This window comes from Psittacula echo, assembly GCF_963264785.1.
Source record: "Psittacula echo genome assembly, chromosome: 7".
NCBI lineage: Eukaryota > Metazoa > Chordata > Aves > Psittaciformes > Psittacidae > Psittacula > Psittacula echo.
The window spans coordinates 40,749,001-40,772,260 of record NC_137740.1 but is presented as its reverse complement, the minus strand read 5'-3'; the positions used below and the strand labels follow the sequence as shown (position 1 = coordinate 40,772,260).

At 44.4% G+C, this 23,260-nt stretch overlaps 1 protein-coding gene across 1 annotated transcript in view; it reads left to right on the top strand.

The window, feature by feature from the left end:
- Positions 1-6,435: 6,435 nt before the first annotated feature.
- The window catches only part of LOC308224406 (putative cation-transporting ATPase 13A5), a gene marked incomplete at both ends in the record, with an annotated part of 35,644 nt that continues 18,819 nt past the window's right edge, over positions 6,436-23,260 (top strand). Inside the window, 14 exon segments of the mRNA XM_080624293.1 lie at positions 6,436-6,498; positions 11,222-11,392; positions 12,188-12,328; positions 12,527-12,597; positions 12,673-12,753; positions 13,289-13,358; positions 14,263-14,397; positions 16,671-16,779; positions 18,103-18,204; positions 18,825-18,995; positions 19,211-19,368; positions 19,649-19,837; positions 20,097-20,158; positions 22,121-22,271. Coding sequence (XP_080480419.1) covers positions 6,436-6,498; positions 11,222-11,392; positions 12,188-12,328; positions 12,527-12,597; positions 12,673-12,753; positions 13,289-13,358; positions 14,263-14,397; positions 16,671-16,779; positions 18,103-18,204; positions 18,825-18,995; positions 19,211-19,368; positions 19,649-19,837; positions 20,097-20,158; positions 22,121-22,271 — 1,674 coding nt within the window.

The window sequence follows — 23,260 nt, the reverse complement described above, 5'->3', positions numbered from 1 at the left end:
AGTTCATAGAGCTCTGCAGAGGTCATAGAAACTGCACCCCTGCGCACTGCCAGCTGCCTTCTGTTCCTTGCACTTGAAACTCCAGCCTGCCTCTCCATTCCTCCTTGTGAGCCCCCTTACGCAGCTCAGTGCCCACTCACTGCTGACTTACACAAGAACCTCAAGCTACCTGTCAGGATGTTCTGTTAATGCTCTGGCTAAACTTTTACAGCCTTTCAGAACACAAGTTGTACAGGAGTATCCCATCCTTTCAATATAGACTGGAGCTGGAACAAGAACACTCCTGCCTATGGCTCACATGAGTCCAAGGCTATAAGCAGCATAGGCACTTGTCAACCAGACCAGTCCTTCTGCCCCAGTGACTGGGTTGTGAGGTCAGGCAAGTATACGTTTCAAGGAACAACATGAGGATGTGGCTATCCATGCAAAGCTTGGTGATCACATCCTAGTAACAGAGGCTGCCTCTGGAGGGCTGAAGGCACCATAGTACTTACTGACTCCAAAATCTGGAGATGGTGGTATAGCATACATCATGGGGTGATGATTGTCATCCTCTGCCTGGAAGTTGTGCCACAGGTGAAAACCCCTGCACACTGACAGCATCCTCAGGAGAAATGAAAAATATCTCCAGGAAAACCTAGGGCCCAACAGGGATGTCACTTAAGCCCTGAAGGGCAGCTGGGGCAAGTTGCTGATGACTAGCACATGATCTGCAGTGTGGTCTGAGAACACTGGAGAATATGTATTGTTACATGGCACAGAGATACTAAATGCTTGTTGGAGCTGCCTTTAAAACTTCTAGGGCTAGCTGCCTTCTGTTCCTTGCACTGAAGCTACAGCCTGCTGTTCCATTGCTCGTTTGTATGGACCATTTTGTGCCTGATTAACTGTATACATCACACTGAATACAGCCTGACTTATTTGCTGAAATAAATATAAAATTAATTATAAACCTCTTTTTGCTTCTTTGGGAACAGACAGTGCTCTTTTACTGCTTTCTGTATATCACTTAATGGTTTATTTATACTTCAAACAAACCTTTTGGCATGGCTACATCTTCACATTTCCTTACAGCTGAATGGACACCTGGTAAATGAGCAAAAATAGAGCTTTATTAAGTGCACAAAGAAGGAAAAGAACATGAAGAGCAGTAAGGTGAGATTTGCTATGCACCAGTAAGGAGAGTTCAAACTGTGAGAAGTGAGAGGATGGAAAAGGCAGGCAGCCCCAGCATGCCACTCTCCTGTCTCTGTGCCTCCTCTTGCCGTGGCTCTGGATAGAGAGCTCTTTGCCCTCTGGATTTGCCCCACTCAGAATCTGCCAAGAATCACTGGACCCGTGTCTCCCCAGCAGCTATTCAGAGTTAGAGTTTCCCCCCCCCCCATGGGATAGGGGAAGAGAATTGAAAGGGAAAAAGTGAGAAAACTCATAGGTTCAGACAAGAACAGTTTAATAATTGAAATATAGTAACATTAATGATAATAATCATAGAATTATTGACATTAACATTATTGATATTTGAATTATTATTATCATTGATATATGAATTATCAATATTGACATTAGGTTGTAGTTGAATCATAGAATCAAGTAGGTTGGGAAAGACCTTAAAGATCACCAAATCCAACTGTTACCCCAGGAGTGTCCAGTCCACTACTAAACCATGTCTACACAGTTTCTGAGTACTTCCAGGAATGGTGATTCCACTACTTCCCTAGAAGTGCCTGATCACCCTTTCAGTGACGAAATTGTTCCTAATAGCCAGTCTAAACCTCTCCTGGTGCAGCTTGAGGCCATTACCTTGTCTTATCGCTTGTTACTTTGGAGAATAGACCAGCCATCTCCTTTCTCCATCCTCCTTTCAGGTTGTTGTTGTGCCATAATGTCCCCCCTGAGCCTTCTCCAGACTAAACAACTCCAGTTCCCTCAGCCACTCATCCTAAGGCTTGTGCACCAGCTTCATTGCCCTTCTCTGGAGCCACTCCAGCACCTCAATGTCTTCCTTGTAGTGATGGGCCTAGAACTGAACACAGTATTAAAAATGTGGTCTCACCAGTGCCGAGTACAGGGCGACGATAACTGCTCAAGTCCTGCTGGCCACGCTATTGCTGACACAAGCTAGAATAATAACAATAATGATGACATAATGGAAAGAGAGCAATAAGTCCTAAGGAAGAGAAGTGATGCAAAAGAAAACAGTTGCCTAGCCAGTCCTTGAACAGCAGCCCCGCCCCAGCCAACCTTCTCCCTTTATTGCTGAGCATGACACCATATGGTAGGGAATATTCCTTTTGTCAGTTGTGGTCCCAGCTGTGTGCCCTTCCAACTTACTGTGCCACCCACCCACCTTTCTGGTGGTGTGGTGTAAGGAGCAAAAAAGGCTTTGATTGTGTGTAAGCAAATAACAAAAACATCCCTGAATTATAGACACTGTTTCCAGCACAAATCTAAAACGTAGTCACATACTAGCTACTATGGAGAAAATTAACTCTATCCCAGCCAAATTCAGCACACTGAACTGTGCACAGTGCACATAGATACCCAGCAAGTGTTTGTATCATTTTGGATGTTACTGGAAAGTTCTCTGTGTCATCTACACTTCTCAAGAGATGAGGACAAAACTGGAAAACTGAAAATGCGCTGCAGTAAGCTGAAAATATTCTCGGCTCTCCTGCCTGCAGATGAGGTAAAGAAGAAGTATGCAGTCATTAAGTCTGAGGTCTGTTTACAAGCTCTAAAAATGTCAATCATCTCAGACATCTGGTAGGACTGTAGTCAGATAACCCAACTTGTGATATGGCTGCAGCACAGCAGGTAGAGGCACAGCAAGGGTGCTCAGGGACAAAGGGTCTGAAATGAAGCATGGCTTCGCTTTTCAATAGCTTTGTTCAGCTTTTCAAGTTTTTTAATAGCTTTTAATATCAGACACTCACCAGTGCTGGGAATAAATCTGTTCAGATCTCAGGGAAAGAGAAAGAGGAAGGCAGAATGATGGGAACATCAAGAGAAACGAAAACCAGCAGAAAATACACAAGTTAAAATACAGGTGGGACTGGAGAAATGTGAGTCCTGACAAAGAATAATGTGTAGGTGTTTCACTGAAAACTAGTTGGTCCCAGGAGTAAATGGCACAGTCCTCCTAAATGAAGTTACCTGTATCTCTGTGAACAGAGAATCACTGCAGAGAATCACTGCAATTAAGGTCTGGGCTGTGTTTTGCTGAGCTTGGACAGGGATTCCTACAGCAGTCACAGGAGCATGAGGCTGGTGGGGACTTGGCATGGTTATTTTGTTCATCTTCCTGCTCTGAGGCAAGATCTACCTATCCTTAGATCAACTTTGGCAAATTATGTCCTGCTTTCCCTTAAAATCTACTATATGAGATTTCCCCCTGCCCTAGATAGCCTTTCTTTAAGTTAAAAAATCTTGAATATCTAAACTAACTCTGAAAATCTAATTGCTTAATCTAACAAGAAATTACTTTGATTTCTCCTTGTCTCTATTAAGAATAGGAGAAAAAAACCTAAACAACCCCACACTTGACTGTGTTCTTTTGTGTATTATAAAAATTACTACATTTCCCTTCAGCCTTCTCTTTTCTGATTTAAACAATCTCAGTTACTCAACTTTTTCTTGTAGGTCATGTTTTCCAAAATTCTCATCTTTTTCCATTTAGGTCATACTTTCCTAGAGCCTGAACTCCAGACAAGGACTTGCTAACAGCAAGTTGAGAGGGATAATTTACTCCCATCTTATAGATCTCACCAGATTCCTGCTACTGTGGTTCAGAATAACAGTCATGTTTTTGGCAAGAGGAAACTCAACCTGCAGTTAGCTATGTGTCATTCTCTGTCATACATCTGCTTGGCCACTGCCTCCCCATTTTGTACATGTTTCTGCCAGCTAAGTGCAGCATTTGACTGGATTTCATATGGTCATCTCAGACTATTTGGGCAGTATTCCAAAATCATGCTGTATTGTTTCTTTCTCCTAAAACAGGTGCTTCCGTCAGCGCAGTGTTATGAACACCTTTTAATTGTCCTCTCCATCCTGTTATCCAAGCTGCTAACAAGCACATGAATAGTTTGGGTCCCCTGGGATGGACAGCAAACCACTGACACCTACCTAGGGTTCAACTTTTCACCCATCAAAATAGAATCCCATTTCTCAGTATCTTTGTATCTTATGGGGAGCTCTGTCAGAAGTCTGAATGTGCCACATTAGCTGCTTCTTTCCTGTTCCCTGGAGCATCTCCCTGTCGGGGGGAAATGAGATTGGTTTGACATGATCTTCGCATGACAGATCCATGTTAGTTGCTTCTATCACTTTATTATCCCCTAGGTACTTACTAACTGCTTATGAATTTTCTCTCACATCTATCTGTGTATTCAAGTTGGGTTGACTGGCCTGCAATTCCCAAGGTTCTTCTTTTTTGCCTTTTCAGGTGCTGGCTCCACAGCTTGGTGGACTGGACCTGGAGGTGTCTCACACAGCTTGGGGAGCACTTTGTAAATACAGGCTGAGATGGTAGTGGTGAGCATCCTGCTGCCCCATGCAGGGAAACTCCTGAGCCTTTGGTACAGAGACTGGAGGTCATATTCCTGTAAATGAAAAGCACCTCTACCCTAGATGATCAAATAGAAAGAACGAGTAACACCACCCAGCTAATAATACCTCTCTCGAGTTTCCTTCTGCTGGAGAGTTACAAGAGGCATTGGCTGGTAGTAAGCAATCACCTACTTATAGCAGGGTGCACTTTATCTCTTTGTGTATTAGCCTTTTCCTACAAGAATGTTCACGAAGGACACAGCTGGATTTTGCGTAAGGGCCAGATATAGGACAAAGAAGGGATGTTTGCTTATGCTAAAATCTGATTCAATTCAGGCTTTCAACAGTTCAAAATGACAATGCTTCAAAAAAAAAAAAAAATGTCATTTTCTACCATCACCCTGATTTTTCAGGATTCGTCAGTGTTTGGTCCATCTTTGCTGTTTCATGGACACAACTGCAGCTGGCAGTGCCCTTCAAAGATGCATTTGGACTATGCATCTTTGGTTGGACTATGCAGAGCCACCCCAGGTAGAGTCAGGGTGCACTTTGTCTATCCTAGGGCCAGACAGCCTGGCCTTTCCTTGCTCTGTTTCAAAGAAAAGAAACACGAATAAATGCTTTTGTTTTCTTCATAGTCTGCCTAATGAAGGGTGCTTCTCTCCATCGCTGGAATTCTTTCCAGGATGGAGTTGCAGATTGAGGGAGACTTAAAGGACTCCAAACATGCTGCGCTGCAGTCTCTGGTCATCGTTCTCTCTCCCACCTGTGGGAAGGAGAATTTGGGATAATTCCTGGGAAAATACAGTGTGTGCAAAGACTGTATCTCTTTATGGAGTTTAAATTCCCTGGTCTCATCAGTGGTAGAATTACTTCCCTGTAGCTGAGCCAAAAAAGGTCTGAGGAAACTCAGAGCCTTTGTCTCTACTAACAAAATATGTACTTTATATCAGGACAACAACGCAGCATGTCAGGATAAACGATTGTTTTCAGACTTTGTGACTGAAGAAGAATGGGGAGAGACAGAAGAATTTCAGGTTAATGCTTGGAAAATGTCTCTGACAACACTGTGAGCTGGGATACAGGAGACTGGAAGATGTACAGGAGGGGTCCCAAGCCTGCCTGCTGTTGCTTTCCCTGCCAGGGAGAATGGTTTGAGCTCTCATGCCTCACAGGGATTCATGCTGCATGTTGTTCAAGAGTCCTGTGTCAGCCAGATGGGCTTTTCCAAAGGAATCATCCAGCCCCGTTGCTATTTCCTTGTGACTCAGGCAGAATTTGAACCAAAGCTCGTGTTTAAGTGATGCCCAGAGGTAGTGGGGAAGGTCAGACTGGATCCACACCTGAAAACCACTGCTCCAGTGTGCACCTCCACTGCGCTGAAACCAAGCCCAGGCCTGGACACTGTGATGTCCTCAGGGCAGATGCTTCTTTCTGACACACTGTAGGTGGTTCCCAGCACTCAGGTGGCTGCTCTGGGATCAGCTCTGCATGAGGCTGCAGCACTCTCCCACCCTTCTCCTTGCCACATGCCTCGATATCCCTCTAAGCCATCTCCCTGACATACAACCACAGCTGCCCTCCCTCCTCTGCCACCAGAGCTCTGTTCTGGACAGTCCCACCCCGGCGAACGCAGCAAACCCAGGAGGCAGAGAAACACACGTCTTGCATAAGCCAGGCATTTAAGGGCTTTACATGTGAGGGTGGCTCTTTCTCCTTCTTCTGGCAGCCTTATAAGAAGCATGTACGCTCCAAGATTTTAAAGGTAGCAGACAGGACCATGGTGAGAGTGACTTCAACACTGGCCTGAGTTTAAGAAAGTAACTGTGTTCAGCGTTGCTTGACCCCACCAACAAGGACATTCAGGACTGCAAACAACGTGGTAAGATGGGGGAAAAGCTGTGGAAGGATCATTATGCACTCCTTAACAAGGATGAAGAAAATGAGCTGGTAAGAAGTGAGGAACTGTGCTGGGTTTAGTTTCCTTGGGCGCCTCTTTTCCCAAATGCCCATTTTGGATGTGCCTATTGATTATACATAGCTGCCTGGAAAGGCTGCACTGAGGGTTTTGCAAACACAATGAACTGGAAACTCTTACTCTACCTGCTATGAAGTGATTACACAAGAATCTGGTGAGGGTGGGAATAAGAATTTCTCCTCCTGCTTTCTGTGCAAGGAACAACTGGAACACAGATATTTCCAGTGCATGGACTGGCCACAGAAGTAGATGCCTCTGCAGAGGTATAAAGTATAGTCTTGTCACTCTATATGCTGGAGATATATATATGTGCTGTATGTACTGGAAGTCCAGCAGCACACTACTCCAGAATAGAAGTCTCTGTCCTCTGCAAGCAAAGCCTTGGGTGACACGGTCTAGTGTGAAGCCTCCCTGCCCATAGCAGGGGGTTGGAACTAAATGATCTTAAGGTCCCTTCCAACCCAAACCATTCTATTGATTCTATGATCTCCAGTACCACTGTTCACCCAGCTTCCTTCATGGGGATGCTGGTGCTCAGAGCATGCACAGGTGGGAGAGATCCTGCCCTGCAGAGCACACCTGCACCTCTGTATCAGGAATGCTTTCAGGGCTACTAATAGCACTGGGGCTTTAGCTTTCCTGCTTGCCTTCAGTAAATTTCTGCTGGGACTGTTTTTTATGTGAACTTGTTTTAGACTGGGGAACTTAGGCCAGTTGCAGCAGCCTGGATAGAGCACACAGGACAAAAATGCCTTTGGGAGACAGGTAAGGAGTTATCTGCATCATGCTTGTTGTTACTGATAGTGTTCGTTGGGGGGTCACTAGCTGGCATGTGGATATAGCCCTCAGTGCCTGCCTCTACTTGCATAAGAAGCATAGCTCTCTGACGAGGATGGAGGGGATGGATGGGAAGAGTTGGGCTGTTGCCACATGCAGCCTTTAGACTGGGGGCCTTGTGCACCCCACATGGGCTGCCTGTGCTTCCAGGAGATGCCTCTCTTCCCTTATCCAGTCTGTGGCTGCAACCCTGTAGGTAGAGGAGGGCACCAGCTCTGCCCTGGGTGCTGCTGATGCAGCCTGCCTTGTTCAGGGTTGTCTGCATCAGGATGAGTGCTGGTTTTTATGATACACCTTCCTGTGGTCCTGTTTGCTGGAGGAGCCTTGCTTCCAGGTACTGCACCTCTTGGAAAACTCCTCTCACTGCAGGCAGGCTCAGTGGAGTAAATCAGCTGTGAAGTGGGTTCCCTCAGCTCTGGCCTTCAGTGCTTCTTCCTAAGCACTGTGTGAATGCCCAGTGTGTATTCTCTGAGAACACGCTGTGCACTGCCGCAGGCTGCCTTTGTACCTTGCCTGTGCACAGTGATCCAGTTGAATGGCCACCTGCTACAGACATATGCGACTAACTTCATCAGGGAAGACCATCTGTCTGCCCTGGGGAGCTTCGGCTGCTGCCCAGCCCTGAGCCGGCACAGCAGTGAGGACTTGGAATGTCCTGGCTGTGCCGAGGTCTTTCAGCCTCTGCAAAGGGGGAGCTGCCCAGCGCCCCAGATGTCAGGAGCTGACCACACCACTCTATTTGTTTAAACTACCCTTTTTAGACATGTACAGTGCACTTCTATTATCTTCCAACATGTATAATGCATTTTCAGGTTCATTGGTTAGTTGTTGTGTGCTAGAGCCCCACTTTTTGGCAACAGCCTGTGTTCCATGCTAGAAATCCCCAAATGCTCTTTCTGGGTGAAGCTGACCCATGCTTGCACTCACCCAGCCCTAATGCCACAGTTCTTCTCCAGCCTTCCCTCCACCTTTTGCTGTTGATTTGATCCTCTCCACTCCCTGTGGAGTGATCCTGTGGGGTTGTGGTCCCACATACCTCTTGTCATTTCAGCTAGCCCCATATTAGGCTCCTTGTTTTCCAGGCCCCCATTTGGAGTGTATTTACAAAAATCCTGCAATGAAAACGCAAGCAAATGAAAATCTCCTTGAATTTCTTTAGTTGTGGACTCTGTCTTACCCCCTCAGCCTGGAAACACTATCTGTAGTTATTGATTTAAAACTTCAGTGACCTCTGAAGGAAAAATATTTTGTATACAGCCGGGCTGCATACAGAGCTACAGAGCTGGTTTGAAATGGATTTTGCTAACCATATAAAAGTTGCATGATTATATTTACTTCAGTTGAGCTGCATTGATTTCAGCTTAGTTTATGTTGATTATGATCAGAACTCAAATAAATCAAGTTAATTGTTCTGTTAAACCTGAATAGGCTCTTACTTCACTGCTTTTAAATCACTTCAAAATGATATTTGCAGTTGCACCAGCACAACTGTTTGTGCAAGTCCTCTCCAAGGAGTTCTGCTTTGTTGCAAAGTATTCTGTTAAGCATTGATCATCCTTTTGGTATTTCACTGATGTGCATTTCAGATGTGGGACTTACTCATTTTTATTCTTTTGTTAGAATTTAAAACACCATTTCCCTCTCTTCCTCCTCTGAAGTACAATAAGCCATGTGAATAGGTTATACTATTTCACTACATTGTGGGCTTTAATAGGCAAGCTATTATGGAAAATCGTTCAGTGGAATCACAAGTAGATGTACAAGAACATTTCCTTTTACTTACTACCTCTGACTACATTTGAAGGGTCACTTCGTGGCTACCCAGGGGCAGGTACCTCATGCATCCGCTGCCTGGTGGGAGGGTAATTGTTACGTGTGGTCAGGGTTAGGTGTCCATCTCGGTGATGGCACAGGATTGCTCCTTGCACGGGCCTGTCCTGCAGCACCCAGGAGCAGTGGGCGGCTGGCAGTAGGTCTGCTGGTGATGGGCCAGGCGCCAACAAGGCAGCACTGCAGCTGCTCACCTGCAATGCCACTGCTCCTGAGCACAGGTGCGCTCCTGCCCTCATCATCAGCCTTAGGATGAAGTCACAAGGATTGTCTGGAGGTGGGCAATCTTCCCCCCCCCCCCCCCCGTGTGTGTGTGTTTTGTTTTGGGGGTTTTGTATGGGTTTGGGGTTGTTGGGATTTTCCCCCTCCTCCCCAGCAGGGGATGCAACAGACAAAATAAATATCTTTTTCTAGGTTTTCATTTCAGTCTTAAAACAAAATTCTTCTCCCAAATAAACTTTTGTATAATCTACCATAGCATAGTTGGCACAAAGCAAACCCTGTGGTGGGGGCTGCAGGGTTCATGCCTTGGTAACAATAGGGAAGCAGAAAGGGACACTTGCATGGCTACTGAGGCAATGGGTGTAGGATTGCAGGGCCAGGGTGGCACCTACCAGGGCAGCTGTCTCAGTGCTGTGAGAGCTCTGGCCAGGCTGGATGGGGGTGACAGAATCACAGAATGGTTTGGGCTGGAAGGGACCTTAAAGATCATCCAGTTCCACCCCCATGCCATGGGCAGGGACACCTTCCACTAGACCAGATTGCTCAAAGCCCTATCCAACCTGACCTTGAACACTTCCAGGGATGGGGCATCCACAACTGCTCTGGGCAATGTGTGCCAGTGCCTCAGCACCTTCAGAGTGAAGAACTTCTTTCTTACACCTAATCTAAATCTACCTTCTGTCAGTTTAAACCATTGCCTCTTGTCCTATCCCTACATACCCTTGCAAAAAGTCCCTCTCTGGATTTCTTGCTCCTTTTAGGCACTGGAAGCTGCTCTAAGGTCTCCCCAGAGCCTTCACTTCTCCAGGCTGAACCACAGCTCTCAGTCTGTCTCTGTAGGAGAGGTGTTCCAGCCCTCTGATCATTCTGTGGCCTTCCTCTGGACTGGCTCCAACAGGTCCTTTTCCAAAGGGTTGGCACCCCTGGATGCTGTGAGCCACCAGCTGTGGAGGGAACATCTCCCCATTTCCTTCATATACTGCAGGGTACTGAGGTCCAGGAAAGCACCCAACATGTAGACAAGGATCCAGTTATGCTATAGGCATTAAAGTTACTGCTAGCCTCATGAGGAGGTTTAAGGCAAACCAAAGGGTACAAAAATCCACAGGGTTTCTCAGGGGGAAAAACTGAAGCTGTGGACTTGATCTTATTCACAGACAGCGGAGCATTACTGAGCAGATGACTACTGGGTTATCAGAATGAAAGGGCAAGTAGGGAAGATGATAGATGACCTGGAGTATAAGTTAGAGAGTGTACAGAGCAAAAAGAGCCCTTCCATATTGGTTTTCAAGATAAGGTATATGTGGCGGAAGATAACACACCGGTAGGTCTGCTACTTGAGAGGAGCTGCTCAGGGTCTGGCAGTTTTCTTTCCTTGAGGCAGAATCTGTGCCACTGTTGCAGGGTGCATTTCAGCAGTCAGCACGAAGTTCAAATGGAGACATCCTCCTCAGTGACAGGCAGGGTGGTTTGGCACTAGCAGCACTGCAGTTAGAGAGCTGTTACCATGAAGGGTCAGCTCCAGTCTTGATGGTAATAGCACCAGACTGGAGTTAATTCTTCATTAATCTTGGGAGGACTGATGTGAGAAAACTCCTACCAGCAGCAGCATCCTTTTAGCAGCTCTGATGTATTCATAACTATGTTTTATCAGTCAGCAAGCTCTAATTTCTAAAAAATAACTTTGAACAGTTATGAGGGAGGGCTTCAGCTGCCAGCCTCTCTTTTCAATAAGCTTGGGCTTCTTGATGAGCAAACACCAAGGTCAAACTTGTTAACAAAGAATGCTTTCTTTTTGCTGTACAGGAGATATTTGGCTACAAAACCCAAGTCTGGCGGAGGGCCTTGTGCATTGCTGGATACATCTTGTCCTGTGGGGCTTTGCTGCTGCTGTTTTACTGGAAGCCAGAGTGGGATGTGTGGGCAAACTGCATCCACTGCAGCTTAGAAGAAGCAGATGTTGTTCTGCTCAGAACAGTAGGTGAAACCTCCTATCTCACTGTTACTTTACAGAACCTATTGTTTTCACAGATAAGGCAACCTGTCTGTCTGTGTCATGTAGCAGGTTAATAACACCACTTTTGCAAGTGAAGCAGCAGGGATCGGTCAAGCTTCCATTTTTATTTTCAGAGTTTGAAATATTGTGCAAAAGTATTTTGCACACCACGCTTACACTAACAAGACCACAGCTGCTCTGCCAAAAGGTTGGGCACCAAGCAGTCTTCAGGCATTGCTGCTGCCCATCCACAGGCTCCATAAGCTGTCTAATGCTGATAACATGTTCCATAAAACAGCTCTGGCTGTTCCTCCCTTTATGTGCATGGGATGTGGCCAACTGCCTTCAGCAGAGGAGTCATCTTCAGAAATTGTGGCTGTTAGTAACCTTTCTGTTTTAAAGTTATTGGGCAATGCTGAAGTAATAGGTTTTGGACAGCTGGATTTCAGGCATTAGTGATATTCTAAATCTCCATGACTGTAGATTAAACCCCAACCCAATTCTAGCAGAGCAAATGCTGAAGACACTTAATGCTCAACATTGCAGTGATATTCCTAAAATAACCACTAGTGGCTGAATGGCACTCAAACCACTAAATGAGTAATCTATTGCTCATTATATCTAATTACATTAGGCTAAACTGATTAAAGAACAACTCAGTCTAACATGTATCTGTATGCATTCTCTGGGAATCTCATATGTACTTCCCAGCATCAGGAAACATGATCACAGGCAACATTTTGGACTTGTCACTGAGCTGTGCTTGATTTCTCTAGGATGAGTTCCAGAGATACACCTGGAAGAAGGTAACCTGGATTGATTTGTCCACATTGGCACCACCTGTTGGTAGTAATAGACAAGGTCCTCTTGTAGCTGACACAGATTCAGTCATAAACAGAGCTGTAATGAAGTTAAAGGTAAGTCATCTATAAAATGAAGAAGAAAGATAGCAGGGAGATGGTGGGTGAAAATGGGAGTCAAGGTACATGGAGGCTCCCAGGGGTGCTCTATCAACATCTTCCCGCAAACTCTAAAACATAGGGAAGCATTTCTGTAACAGTGAAGTGGTTTTCCCTTGAGTGGCAAAAGGTATTTTTTGCAATTTGGTCTTGCAGATGAGATGTATCCAGGTGCAGAAAATCCGTTATATTTGGGACTTTACTGTAAAAGAGTTCAAGAAAGTTGGGTGAGTGTCAACAGTCTGTTACAAAAGCCTTTGTGGTAGGGACTCCCTTGTCTGAGCTTGCTTCTGTTACCGTAGATCACTAGAAGACAGCAACACATGTCACAGCATACACCACAAGTTTGGAGCTGGCCTGACAAGGGAAGAACAGAAGATCAGGTATGTTCTACACACAAGTAGATGTGTGAGCTAATTATGACAGTGTGACGTATTAATTCTTCCTTTCAAATTCATGTGAGCTTCTTGCTTCTCACCTTAGTAGTAATGCAGTGAAAACATATGGAAAGATGCAAAATCATCATCCCTCACATTTTCTTACTCTTTTTGTGTTCTGAGTGTTGCCAAAGTCTGGTGAAAACAGCACCGATTACAGCTGGGGCTAAAGGCACAGCAAGATATGTCTAGCTTCCTCTGCCATCTCCTTAAAAGCCCTCCAGAAAGCTCATCATAGGGTTGAGCAGCAAACTGATGATCTTTTCAGCAAGGAAACAGTAAAATTCTGCCTCTGTGTAAAGTTCTCTTGGATACAATAGGTTCCTGACAGGTTTATTTGTCCTGCTCAGCCGTATGGTGCTCCCACAACTTAAATTTGTAGATAAATGTTAATGTTACCTGGATGCACAATTTTCCACATGAATTCTTACCTGACATGACTAAGCTATAACATGAGGAACTCTTCTATACCTTCCTACAGGCAGGCAGTGTGTGGACCTAATGCCATTGAAGTTGAAATTCGTCCTATTTGGAAGTTACTTTTTAAAGAGGTCAGTAAGTCAGATTAGCACTTGTTGGGACAGGTATGAAGTTTTTTGAAGACTTCACCTGGGCACTCTGGGATGGGGTGATTGATGCTTCATAAGTATAAGCCATGGAGTAAAGTTGGTGAACCTCCTTTTTAGCTATTAGCACACATTCCTAGCAGAGTGTTGCAGGAAAAAAATGTGAAGCTAGGAGGACGATTGATGCTGCATACTTGTAACACTAAATGTTTCCCTTACAATAACCCTCAGACTTCAGTGAGGCTTTTGTGGCCTGTTTCAGCATAACACATTAAAGTGAATAATGACTGGTATTATAAGGTTGACATAATATAGAGTAACTAAAAGTATAGAAGTATGAGGAAATCAAGCCTTCATTTTAGCTGCAGTTTAAGACTGATTATTGATGGCCCCACAGACCATTAGATCTTCTTTAGAATTTTTATTTTTCAAATAAATACAATAGTCGCAGTGATGTTTATAAATCACAAAGTATTAAAAACTTTTTTTCCCACATTTGGGTAGTGTCTTCTGTGTAGCTGTTACTTAGAACTGGAAATGTTAGGGTCATGTTTGTTAGGTGGCTGTGGTGTGAAACCAACCAACTTAAAGTCACTTAAGTCTGACTTCAAGTTGCCAGCATAGTTGCTGCTGCATAGTAACTAATTAGCAACAGCTTTTAATTACAAACACCACAAACTACATGTAAGGTGGTAAGTTCAAAGCTGGGGGCCATTAATGTTCTAAAAGAGCCATGCAAGAATGCTACTTTGGGATGGCAAAATAATCTTTTAAATTGCTGTTTAATACTCTTGGACACTGTAATGAAATGTTCTCACCTACTGCCACACTCAATATCTCCTGACATGTTATGTCCATCCATTGACATGCATTACATTTGTATTTGCAGATTTTAAACCCTTTCTATGTCTTCCAAGCCTTCACCCTCACGCTGTGGCTGAGCCAAGGTTACATTGAATATTCAGTGGCCATCATAATTCTGACTATCATTTCCATTGGCTTAACCGTGTATGACCTCAGACAGGTGAGTCTGCCATGCAGCCTGCCAGCTTCCCAACCTGCACTTTGCTAGTAGTTCCATCTATCACAGACACAACTGGCTATTTATATACTCTTTCTTCTTAGGTTTTATTGCTGTACATTCTGCTGTATTACTACAAATTTATTGCCATAGAAAAGTTAAAAAGGCTGTACCTGGGCATCTGGAACTTCCCAAAACTTAAAGATTGAAGTCTGATACCTGGGGTTTGTAAGACTTTATGAAGGTGGACTGTATCCATGAGTCTGGTTCCTACTGTAATTTCAGGAGGATTCACTTCTCTCAAGCTTTGCTAAATAAAAGGTCTTAACAGCAAAAAGAAACACGACTATCCCTCAGCTTTGTTGAACACTTCTATCATGGATACAGCTGCTTGCAAAAATTTTCTAGTAGTCTCAGCTCATTCACTTTTTGACCTAAAGCACTCACCTGTGATATACCCGATTCAGCCTTTATGGCAAAGGCAAAGATTAAAATGAGCCTTATGCAATGTTTGCCTGCCATTGAGTATCTTCATGCAGGCAGGTAAGATTCCTCATGCTTTTTGCTGGAATCACAGAACACTCTCACTGGGAATTCGGAAGACATTTCCTTATCTCTGAACCCACTTTGAATACACAGGAAAGGCAAAATCACATGAAGAAAGTTTCTCTTTTGTAATCCTATGTGAATGAAAGTACAGATGGAAAAGAGCAGTAGGAAAAGGAGCCTGGCAGGCAATACTTTTGGGTCTGGTTGTTAGGTTATCACATTCCTCTGTCTTGTTAAGATTTAAAAGCAAAAATGAACTGGGGTTCCTGAGTCCTACTAAGTGTTTTATCCATCTTCAGGAACAATATGAGAGTTAGAGGACAGCATTGAGAATTACAGTTCCTGCAGACAGTGTGATGTGACTAGAGGTGGTGGCAGGGGTGAATGGATGGCAGCCCTCTGTTGCACTCACCTGAGTGTCATGCTTGTGTGCTACTTCAGAGCCAGGCACGGCTCACCCTGTCTCAAAATCCATTGCTAAAATCATTGTTTCCACACAGATTTACTGGCGAAGTGCAAGATTCAGCCATTTAAAAGGTTCTTTGAGAAAGTGGTATAGCAAACTTCCTGCAAAGTGCCACCCAGGAGGAAGCAATAACCTGCCCTTCCAGGAGCTGGCTTTTGTTTGAATCGACTCTTCTTTTCCCTGGACTGGTAGAGGCACACAGCACATTCCCTGCATAGGTCCCAGGCCACTGCACTCATGGGACTTTGGGCAGTAGGCCCTCTCTAGTGTGCTGTGCTGACATGGCACTGCTGTGCACCCTTTGCCCTGCCAAGGACAAGCTTTTATTGCTGCCTCACACTGATCTCAGCAAGGGCTTTGTGAATAGTTGGGATTTTGCCAGCACAAGTGTGTTGGCTGTGCATCCTGTTTTTGTATCTCTGACTACTAGCACTCCCATGTTGAACAAGCACTCAGATCTCTTTGAGCACACCTTTGTCCTTAAAATATCAGTGTCCCTCCTGTTATTGCAGAGCATAAAGAACAGGTAAAGTCCATTCAGCTTCCTTTGGCAAGGCCAGTTTCATTATGCAACTGGTAATTTTGACAGGACGAGTCACAATGTTTGGAGCCTCCGGGTATTCTTCAAACTGGCTTGACATCTTCACATTAACAATGCTAATGAAGAAATCCACACTCTGGGATTAGTGTTTTGCAATTGCAACTTTTAAATCAAGATAAGACATTCTCTCTAATGGCTTTGCAATGACAGTTGACTTCATTATCTCAGGATATGTAATTGTCTAAATTGGATTGCAAAAACTGGCAAAGCACAGACACCTAGCCAAATTAGAATTTCTGTTTTTCTTGCAATGTCAATTTTGTAAGAATAGCCTTTAGAACTTGGTTGTCCTGTTGATAGCATTCTGTTGGTAGCAAGGAGAAAACTGTTGAGCACAAAGAAACCCTCTACTAAGGGACTGCAGATAGCAGTGTTGCAGCTAAGGAGATGTACTCTGACACAAAGCAGGAATCATCCCTTGAAGGTCAAGGGAGATACAGCATCATGAACAGAAGCAAACAGAAAATTAGGTCCCACAGCAGCAGGTTCTATGTTAACTTGATGAATTCTTATCCTGACTTCTGACAAGCAATGTGAAACCTCCCCTGGATAACTCACCAGGGTTCAGTTTCTGTGATGTTAACATGGTCACTGAATTGTAACCTACTGTTTCACGTGAGTATTGGTGTTTCAACACTGCAATTGCTTTCCCATCAACAGCAGTCTCCCAAGCTGCATCATCTCGTTGAGGAGCATAACGAAGTCCAGGTTACAGTCTGTATGAAGAGTGAAGGTGAGTCATCTGCATCTCATTTTCCTTGCCAACTGTGTAATTAAGTAATGTGTTGAAATGTATCTGGAATTGCACAGCTCCTGTTGATTTCTACTGCTGAAACATGAAGGGCGAGCTGCAGGGAGAATGCGGCAGAGGGAGGTGATGCAGTAAGCATGAGAAGTGTGGGCAAAGCCTACGTGACGCAGTAATGATGCATCTATATCATTATCATCTGTATCTGCGACAGATGTAATGAAACAGGTGGACCTAGTAACTTGTGTTGAGAGTCAAGAACAGCTGGGAAAACGTAGTTTCACAACCAAGCAACTAAATAACAACTCTGGCCTTCTGAGACCTGCTTCCCCACTCTGCTATAGGCTGCTTTCACAATCTTGTCAAATAGCTTGTGAGGGAGTTTCAAGGAGTCTAGATACATGGCTCCTACCGAGGCACGAAGTTTCCTGTGTGTCAGTTCCTTGCCCATAAAATACAGGTTGTAGCTGGTTTGCCTCCTAAATAGATTGAGATAGGCAATTCCTAGGGTGATGGGAGATGTAAAGACCTGGGTAGGTTTTCTTGGTCTGTGTTTTATGGACGCTAAGCAAATGAAACTGAAGACACCCACTTCTAGAGAAATGTTTAGACAAGGGCTGATGTTTGCGCTGTTTCTTTTCAGCTAGGGTTGTTTCTATGAAGCATTGGCCTTAAATCATGTAATGTAGAAGTTTAGAGATGGTGTGTGTGCTTTGAGACTTTTTTTTAATTGCCCAGAACTTGTGCACAAGTGAGGTTAATTTTTGTATTCTTCTACAGGTTGCAAAGAGACAAAGTCTTGTTACTGTCGTGGTTTAAGCCCAGGCCGTAAATCAGAACCACGAAGTCCACTTCCCCCCCCCACCTTTCTTCCCTCTGCTCCTGGAGGGATGGGGAGGAGAATCAAAAGAATGCAACTCCCACGGGTTGAGATAAGAACAGTTTAATAACTAAGGTATAACACAAATCACTACTGCTACCACTAATAGTAATAATGATAAAGGAAATAACAAGCAAGAGAATACAACCGCTCACCAACCGGTACCTCACCCCCACCCTGCCATGATCCAGCCCTTCCGGGAACTCTCACTTCTACATCCTGGGCATGACGTGCTGTGGTATGGAATACCTCTTTGGCTAGTTTGGGTCAGGTGTCCTGTCCCTGCTTCCTCCCAGCTTCTCCTCCTCCCTGGCAGAGCATGAGACTCACAAAGTCCTTGGTCAGTCTAAACATTGCTGTTATCAGCTCCATTCCCAGGCCGAAAGTCAAAAACACAGTGCTGCAACAGCTACTAAGAAGGAGAAAAACTGACTGCTACTGCTGAACCCAGGACAGTTACTTAGTCCCTGGAGACATGTTTCTTTTAGATGGAAAAAAGCTCACTCTCCCATGTGATGCTGTCTTGATTGATGGAAGCTGCATTGTGAATGAAGGGATGCTCACAGGTGCAGTATTGGAGTTAGAAATGCTAAGGCTTTGTGCAGGTTCTGTCAGGAAGATGTCTCTATCTGTTCTGACATCAAATTGTTTATTATTTATTAGAATATTTTGCATCAGGAGGTGAAAGAACTGTGGCTTGAATAACTCGTGTTTGACTTGGGCAATTGTCTGCTGTTGTGTATTATGCATTTCTTATCCACATTAAAAACAAGTAGTATTAATATACTGTCAGGAGCAAAAAGTGAAAATACTCAAATACAGTGATTTTTTTTTTTTTTTTTTTTTGAGTTTTTGCATTCTAATCTTGCAACAGTTGTGTTCAAGCATGCAATGTGTGAATACAGAGATTAGTGTTACACATAAACATCAAGGCAATACCAGGCATGAACTTGATTTAGGGGCAAAATTTGACCCAAGCTCCTTGATACAAAATGCTCAGAGAAACCATGTGATGTACTCTTGAAGTGAAAACTGTAATGGCTGTCACCATAAATCCACTTGTGTAAGTACATAAGCAAGCTAATTAGTCAGATGGACACCTAAAGGATGCTGTTACTTTCTAACATGCAGAATCTGACAGACGTTTAAATCCCCTTTAAGTGAAGCTACGTGCTGTTGTTGTTAGGTGAAAGCATTCCGGTTACTAAAACCCCCTTGACCCTCACGGAGAGTCCAATGCCCTGGAAAATCCATAGCATGGAAGACTACCGGAGACACGTCCTCTTCTGTGGAACAGAAGTCATACAAACAAAGCCATCAGGCAAAGGGCCAGTGAAAGCCGTCGTGCTGCAAACCGGTATTTCTTTTATTGTTTGCTAACCAGCAGAGGGAAAGTGGCAGCCCCAGAGGCTGGTAGAAGAGCTGGTTCCTCTTTCTAGCTCAAGTCCAGCACAGGTCTGGTGTACTGGGAAGTGCTTGTTGCCGCTTGATGGCTAAAGCTTGTGCAATGTTATCTCACTAACACGATACGTACACTATGTCACATATGCAGTGGCGCACGTTTTCACACAGGGTTCAATACAGCTAAAGGTGACCTGGTGAGATCCATCCTCTACCCCAAACCAATGAACTTCAAACTCTACAGAGATGCCTTCAAGTTCATCGTAGGCCTGTCTGTCATTGGTGTGTTTGGACTTATCTACACCGTGTGTGTGTTCATGTCCCACAAGGTAATTACAAGGGAGGCCTCTGTGCTGCAGGCCCCAGCTCTGAGCCCGTGGTCACTCAAGGTCCTTGGAATACTGTTCACTTCTGTAATTCAGTTTTCAGGTACCAGAAACTGGGGGAGGAGGAACAGACAGAACAAAGCAGAATCAATCTGTCATCCCCAGGGGCAAAGTGTGGGTTATATTGCTTCTGGGAAGGAGGGTTGGACCCCCATAGAGTGGCAGTAACAAGGCAGGGAGGCTGTTCCCACCCCATTGCCTGTCTTGTTCTTCCTGTTTGCAGAAGCCAGCGGCAGATGTGGTGGCTATGGCCCTCCTCCTCCTCACTGTGGCTGTGCCTCCTGCTATCCCCACCGCCTTGACAACAGGCACTGTTTATGCTCAAAGGAGGCTGAAGAAGAAGAAGATATTCTGCATCAGCCCACAGAGGATTAATATCTGTGGGCAGATCAACCTTGTTTGCTTTGACAAAGTGAGGCACTTCCTGGGGCACTGAAAGATGCTGGTGGCTGCTAGGAACATGGGATTTTATTGTCTCTTTTCCCTACCTCATCTACCCATATTTAACCCCAGGGAGAAATCTTCTAAAGGTGCCCATGCAGCAGGGTCACACTGTGAGCAGGAAGCTTTCCTTACCTTGCTGGGAGCTGGGGAAGGACCTCTGGGATCATGCAGGAGGAATGGAGGGTGGGCAGCAATATCAAGGTAACTAGATATTTATTTAACTTTAGACAGGCACCCTGACAGAAGATGGACTGGACCTGTGGGGCATCATCCCTTCTGAGGGAAGCCGGTAAGGAAGGATTTAATTTAGAAAGAATTAATCTCTAGTGTGAATGCACTGCCCAAATGTCTAGTTAGGAGGGAGGCAGTTGCATAGGATACAGAAAGACAGCAAGAGATGTTCACGTCTATCTGGGGAGACAGAGTGCAGTGGGTGTCCTTGCCCCCTGCTCAGCTCCTTCCCTCTGAAGAGGGTGTCTGGGTGCTGCTGTGGCAGTCATAGCCATAAAGGTTGCTACTAATTCAAGGCAAACAGAAGTCAGAAGCAGTGTGAGTGCTTTTAATTACTCTGAGGGGATTTGGAGAATATGCACAGGGCTTTTCAATTATGTCATTCTCAGCACAGTTCAATAAATATTCTTACTCTAGTCAATTAACCTTTCATCATTTAAAAGTTAAGAAATTGTGACGAAATCGAGTGTTGCTGACTTTGGTGCTTATAAAATCTTACCTACCTTCTGTAAATGCCATGGGGAAAAAAAAAAAAAAATCCAAACACATGGCAGGTTCTATCTCAATTACACTGAAATCCTCAATGAATAGAATGAATAGAAATAACTGCTATATAAACATTGGGGGTTGGAACTAGATGATCTTAAGATCCTTTCCAACCCTAACTATTCTAGGATTCTATGATGAAACTTGAATGCACCCAGAATTATAATATTTAATTCATATTACTGTAATAAAATAACAGACTTCAGCTCTGCAGTGCATGTTATGCCAAACTCATTATATTAATCTTTTGTAGTGGCCAGTATAAATCATACACCCTATATCAGCTCCCAGGTTTTATTAATAGTTGTTAATACATCAGTTCAACATCACAGAGATAATCATGACATAATGAATTAAAAAAAAACTAATTCTTTGCGAGAGGAAAAAAAAATCACATTCCCAGTACTTCCGCAAAGGACAGAGAGAAACTTATTATCTGATGCAAAGTAATGAGAAGAAATTAGTAAGTGTCAACCAATGAAGGTATCCCAGTAGAACTAAGTCCCACACACACAGTACAATCTCTTCGTGGGCCTCTGTGCATCAGAGTGCATCACAGAGGCCATGCGCACAGGTGCACATTGAAAAGGCTTGGAGCCCACCAAAATGCAGACAGCTCATAGCAGTGCCAGAATGATTTCCACCAATGCAGCCTTGCAGGTGGTATCTGCTCACATAATCAGCAGAACAAAACTAGATCCATATATCAGAATAAATTCACGGAATAAAAAAATCCATGGTACCAAAATGTAAAGCTGTCTTTGCATACATGTCCAGTCTGCATCTAGCTGGGAACCAGTGCTGGTGGCTTGCCGAAACACAAGGAGGAGCTATTACTGTCTGCATTGATCTCATTAGCCTATTTTCATAATTACTCTTTTTTAAATGGTCCCATTTTAAAACATAAGATCAGCTATCGGCTAAGCTGAATGCTACAAGGCAACAGTAAAGGAATTTAATTTGACTTACAAAATAATCTCCCACCTCACTCCCTGGGTCTGAGGGGAGGCTGTCAGTGCTTATCCAACCTTGATGCGTGCACAGTACCCGCCCAAGCAGACGCACTCCCTTTCCATACGGCAGCTTCACAAAACTTCTCCTAGGACATATTGCCAAACTTCTTTGAGATCCATGCTGCAAGTTGTTTCCTCTCTGATAGCATCTTCTCTGATTAGTCTGTCGATAAACAGCAATTGCCAAGCAGGATTCCTGTGTCAGTCCCTCTCGAGTGTTTTACTGTCTCAGTTACTTTATATCAAGTTGAACTACTGCCAATCAGTCACTGAGTACATTTTGGCCTCCTGAATACACCCAACCTGTTAATCAGAAAGATGGGTAGGACATAGCATTGCTTGCAGTTATTGGGCTTAGCTCCACTGAATGCAGCAGAGCAGCACCTGTATGCACTAGCTGAGGACCTATGTCTCCATGTTCCTCTTACAAGTGGTCCCACTAACCTTCTGCTTTCAATCAGGTTTCAGAAAGTCCACAGGTTTCCATCCAGCACTCCTCTGCCCTGGGGACCTCTGTGTGGAGCCATGGCAAGCTGTCATTCACTGGTTGTTTTGGATAAGAAGATTCAGGGAGATCCACTGGACCTGAAAATGTTTGAGGGCACACACTGGGTAATTGACTCGCATCCTCTGCATACATCCAAAGCATGGACACTGCAACCCAGCCCATGGGTGTTTACTCACAAGTCATGCTCAAATACATGCCTATAAGGGGAACTCCTTTTCAGTCCTGGTCCTAACAGCTGGAATTTACTATTTCTACTAACCTCATGATAGATTTGCAGGAATGAGGCTGCTTTTTGGTAGTCCAGCAATTGCTTGCCTTGGGGGTGCCTGCATTTGTTCTCTTAATTTGATTTGGAAACACTGGAGTGTAAGGAAGTAGAGGGGGAGCCTGGTTGCTGCTTGCTGGAAGCAGATGATCAGTCCACTGATTTGCCACGTGATTCAGAGAGAGCAATTCAGCCAAGACACAGACAAGTTTTTATGCCCTTATGCTAAAGGCTGTCATCCCTGATTAGCAAAGGGACATCCCTATGGAGAAACCAAGGCTGGAGCCTCCAGCTGAGTGAACAGCAAGTCTCGGAGGCCTGGGGAGGAAGTGGGAGATTGAAGCTTGGGGTTCATCCATAGGGATGGAGAGTTGCTTTGGTGGGAGCAGAATGTGAGGGGGCACGAGAAGGAAAGGGGCAGCTCCTCTCCCTGACATGTGCTTGACTAGAGGGGTTCTGTGTCTCTGCAGTTAACAGCTTTGTCATGTTTCTTCCTTCAACCTTTTGCTCAAAAGAGATTAATCAATAAGTAGAACAGATAGCAGCTCTTTCAGCAGCACTGTGGGAAGGCATAAGACTGGTGCTCGCTCCTGTGGAAGTGGAGGCAGAGCCACATGACAGCAGAAGGGAACTTTGAGGGTGAATGAGCCTTGGCAGCACAAAAACTAGCAGAGTTGGAGGGCTAAAAGCATCCTATGCTGAAAGTTACCACCCTGTTTCTGTACAGAACATCAGTGAGAGTCTTTTAAAAGCAGGAGAATGGCAGACAAAACCAGCTAGATAATTATTTCTCTTTTCCTTCATCATTGATTTGGCATTAAATTTATG